We start from the raw sequence: 4,012 nt of genomic DNA, 5'->3' as shown, positions 1-4,012 counted from the left end.
ATAGTATAAATTGTGTTGTAAATGAAATCTAAACGAAACCGTGTCGTTAATCACCCTTAATTCAAGGATAAAATACATACGCATTTATCTTCCTTAGTGGATTGTGAAAATAATATTTGTCACTTGCAGACAACAAATTGAATAATCCCAAATGAACATTTGATATATTGGTGAAAATAATAATCAACCAAGGAATTCAAATATCATGATCAACTCGAAGCCCAGCACTCAAGAAAGCACCTGTAAACCCGCGCATGCGTAATTTCGCTAAAGATTTCAAATTCAAATAGAATTGCACAAAAATGGAATGACAATAAACAAACTGACAAATTGTTGACAATTGCTAATGGTTCATCTTTAATGCACACTTTATTATTTACTCAATAAGTCATGGAATGTGAGTTACTTTTTGCACAATATTAAATAAATTAGCAGCGTGCTCCTTGACTGTTGAAAAAGTCACAATGAAGAAAAATCATTCAAGCAACCATGGAATGAAACAATGGAAACAAAGTCAAACTGAGAACAGAAGTAGGATGGTTTTACAGGGCTACTCTTTGCTTTTTGGAGGAGATGATTGGTGGTTGAGATGTCTGAGCATATTTGTAGGCTATGTGTACAATATGTGTACTGGTTTGGGGGGGGTGATATAATTAGAAATTATAAAAGTGCTCCTTTTGGGACAAAGCTGTTCATTCTGATCTGATTTGCGCCTGCTGCAAAAACAACAATAATACAAGCAAGGTCCTTCAGAATCGGCAGCACAAACCTCAAAGAAAATCTAACAGACGTAAAAGTAGGTTATCTTTTTAATCAACATCTCGGAAATGTACAATTGGATGTATTGTTGTCTTGTTGTAATGTCCTCAATTTGGTCCCATGGCGGTTATAGTTATGGCCCATCTCGGTATTTACACTCGTAACCAAGGTGATACATGTCACCATTTTGAGTTTTTTTGTCTTGGTATTTAATCAGTTTACCATCAGTGGATCGATTCAGCAGTAATGCAGAGGAAAAGCAATGTACCATCAATTCATTTGCTCTCCTCTGTCTTACAAAGATTTACAAAGACTCACCAAAGGATAAACTTGGTTTGTGATTATCAATAGTCCAATTCCAAAATAACGTGTGTGCTGTTTTTCTGTTTTTAAACAGTGTTATTAACTTAATCTGTATTTCGTCCATCGGTTTAACATAAATACATGTTATGGTCTGGCTTGCTCTAACTGTTGGTGCTGACTCCTTATTGCAAACCGGCTGACGTGCACGGGGATAGGCACCACGATTTTAGGGTTCCTAGAGGGCTCGCCGGTTTTGGAATTGACGTTACCAGCCTTTACGCGCTTCCACTTGGCCCTCCGGTTCTGGAACCAGATCTTGACTTGAACTTCGCTGAGTTTCAAGGCATGCGCAATCTGAGAGCGTTCCGTTAAAGACAGGTATTTCTTACAATGGAACTCCTTCTCCAGTTCCAAGAGCTGCTCGCTCGTGAACGCCGTTCTCCGCCGCCGGTTCTTACCGGTAGACGTGGTGCTGCCAGTGCCGTTGGACCCGTGGACGCCCTCATCCACGTTACCCTCCCCATCATCTTTCTGACACATCGAGTTACCCGTCATGTTGTCGTCGGAGCTGTAGTCTAAATCGCTGTCCATTGAGAAGCTCTCATCTCTTCTATTGCATTCGTCCTCTTTCGGGTCTTCTTTGCCGTGGGTTCTGGCTGTGTGGGTAAGGAAATAGAACAGGTTAGTTTAGGATATATTGACCTCAAAATAGAAAAGTAAATGACAATGTGTAACCTATAATGGACTGATATGCAACAGTTTATGAGTTTATATAATGGATAACCGCAATTATACTTTTAAATAAATATTTTGCTTTAAAAAAACAAGCAACTTTTCTTCTACATTTGATTAATCACTAACGTTGTGTGTATTGTATCAACATTTCGTTTCATGAGTAAAAACCCACGAGTAGACTTTACATATTGTGTTACAGGAAAACAATAGCTTATTATATTATGAAGTAAATTAGGAACAAATTATATTATGTCTCTGGACGTATTTAAGTGAAGTGAAAGTTATTTTATTAAACATATATTTAAGTAAATATTTATCGATTTAGGCCCATCGGCTGTATCATGACACATATCATGTATGAAATAGGCCTCGCGCTTACTATAATTCCATTCATTTTAGAGACAAAATCAATTGATTTATATTATACAATATCTTAAACGCACTTCCGGAGTTAAAGTGTTTCTTGCATGTATTTCATAATACATATAGACCCTCATATAAATGACTCGGTCGGCTTTGAATTCTGATCACAGTTTTATAGACATTCAAATACTGCAGGCGCTTTCCCATCCTTCAATTAAAATAGGCTAATTTAGTCATTTAGTTTGCCCCCAGGCACTATTCATTGAAAAGCCTGAAATAAACGTATTTGATATGCGGATATCATGTCAAGCTTCTCACGACAAAATATGTAAGCGTCCATGTAAAGAATTTGTTTTAAAAAAAAGAAGACATTTTTCACTCAGCGGCAACTGCCACTTTCTATCACTATACTTTAATCGTTGTCATTTGATGTGAAATTCACAGGATATAGCCTACGCCAACACTGAGGGAGTAGAACTTATAAGTTATCCTCAAATGGCACTTGGGTCCTTTTTTTGTACATTGATGACGTAGGTCTATTGATAATATTGGTCCGTTAGCTAATAGGCCTAATAGCATAATTAATGAGATAAAGTTTAGAGATCGAGTTACTTCTTATAAGGTACCTCGCAAATGTGCACTATTATTTATTTATTTATATAATAGGCCTAATAAATACGAGTATTCGCTTTGAACTTCTCTTTTACAACTTACAAATAATATCTTATTTATCCAAGAACATTAGGTTACATTTTAGTCATTTAGCAGACGCTCTTGTTCAGAGTGTCTTACAGTTAGTGCGTCCAAGCACAAGACAGCCACAAATCCCAAACGCAGTCAAACTTTTCCTCAATAGAACCTTACGTCAGGTCAAGTAAACAACCCTGTCCAGCAGAGTCCAGACAAAACAGAGTTTACTGTACCTGTGGATGACTGCAATGGCTCTGAGTCGTGGTAGGAGGGGAGCGTCTCGGACTCCTTTCCTAGAAATGTCTTTCCGTCATCCCCATCCAAACGAATGTCCTGAGATTTATTGAAGGCGGCGTGGAGAGACTGCGAGCCGAACTTCCTCGCCGCCTCCTGGTGCTGCTGTGAAGCCGAGAACCCTCCAGGCAGGCTGGCCATCAGGGTGGAGGTGAGCGCCATGCCCTGAGCCAGGCTAGAGCAGAAAGAGTTCTGGAGGCTGGGGATCTGGTGGTGCGGATGGGTAGCCGAGAGCCCCTGCTGCAGGGCGGACTGGGATAGGGCAGGGGGCGGCGGAGGGTGCGGTGGGAGCACCACTGACCGGTACGGCATGAACATGGGGTAACCGGTGTAGACGAAGTGTCCCGGGCTGGGCTGAGGGGGACCGCCGATCAGAGAGTCGATACTGAAGGCAGTGGTGCTTCCCAGTGGGCGCTGCATCATCATAAACGAAGGGCTGAACGCTGCACTCATATGATCTGATGGAAGGAATGTCAATCAAGGAAATGTTACTGGAGAAATGGAAGGGAGCGATGACACCTGCAGTCTTCCTTGGGTTCGGAAGTAACCAACTTCACAACGTTGTTATTCGACAGACAACCGACCTTAGAAATGTCGACGTTTTGGTAATCCCGTTATTATTTGTTCGTTTCTCGCGATTAAATGAAACCATTCCATCAACATTGCAGATGGTCGACACACGATACTGGAGAGTGGAGATGTGTCCAGATCAACAAAATTAGCAGTCAACTTGGAGCCGTGGTGGTTTCCGAATATAGCAGAACTCATGTGGCCCCTTTTGGTTTACCTTGCGCTCCGATAGCGGGAGCCAAAGCCCATTCCAAGTGCCAATCAATATCCTCGGATTGTAAACTAACGTTCTGACCAT

At 40.9% G+C, this 4,012-nt stretch overlaps 1 protein-coding gene across 1 annotated transcript; it reads right to left on the bottom strand.

The window, feature by feature from the left end:
* Positions 1-438: 438 nt before the first annotated feature.
* On the bottom strand, positions 439-3,761 carry LOC139414049 (homeobox protein GBX-2-like). The gene is made up of 2 exons (XM_071161926.1): positions 3,084-3,761; positions 439-1,718 (listed from the first exon to the last, which is right to left on the bottom strand). Exons 1-2 carry the CDS (start codon positions 3,595-3,597, stop codon positions 1,207-1,209), a joined length of 1,026 nt encoding a protein of 341 aa, XP_071018027.1. The 5' UTR covers positions 3,598-3,761; the 3' UTR covers positions 439-1,206.
* Positions 3,762-4,012: the final 251 nt, after the last annotated feature.

Source organism: Oncorhynchus clarkii, chromosome 7 (genome assembly GCF_045791955.1).
Source record: "Oncorhynchus clarkii lewisi isolate Uvic-CL-2024 chromosome 7, UVic_Ocla_1.0, whole genome shotgun sequence".
Lineage (NCBI taxonomy): Eukaryota > Metazoa > Chordata > Actinopteri > Salmoniformes > Salmonidae > Oncorhynchus > Oncorhynchus clarkii.
Note: the sequence above shows the minus strand (reverse complement) of the source record. Positions and strands in the feature narration are given on the sequence as shown.

Coding starts and splice junctions, on each gene's coding strand:
- LOC139414049 (XM_071161926.1), bottom strand. CDS start 3,597: ATGAGTGCAGCGTTCAGCCCTTCGTTTATGATGATGCAGCGCCCACTG. Junction 1,719..3,083: donor GCCATTGCAGTCATCCACAG/GTACAGTAAACT, acceptor TTACCCACACAG/CCAGAACCCACGGCAAAGAA.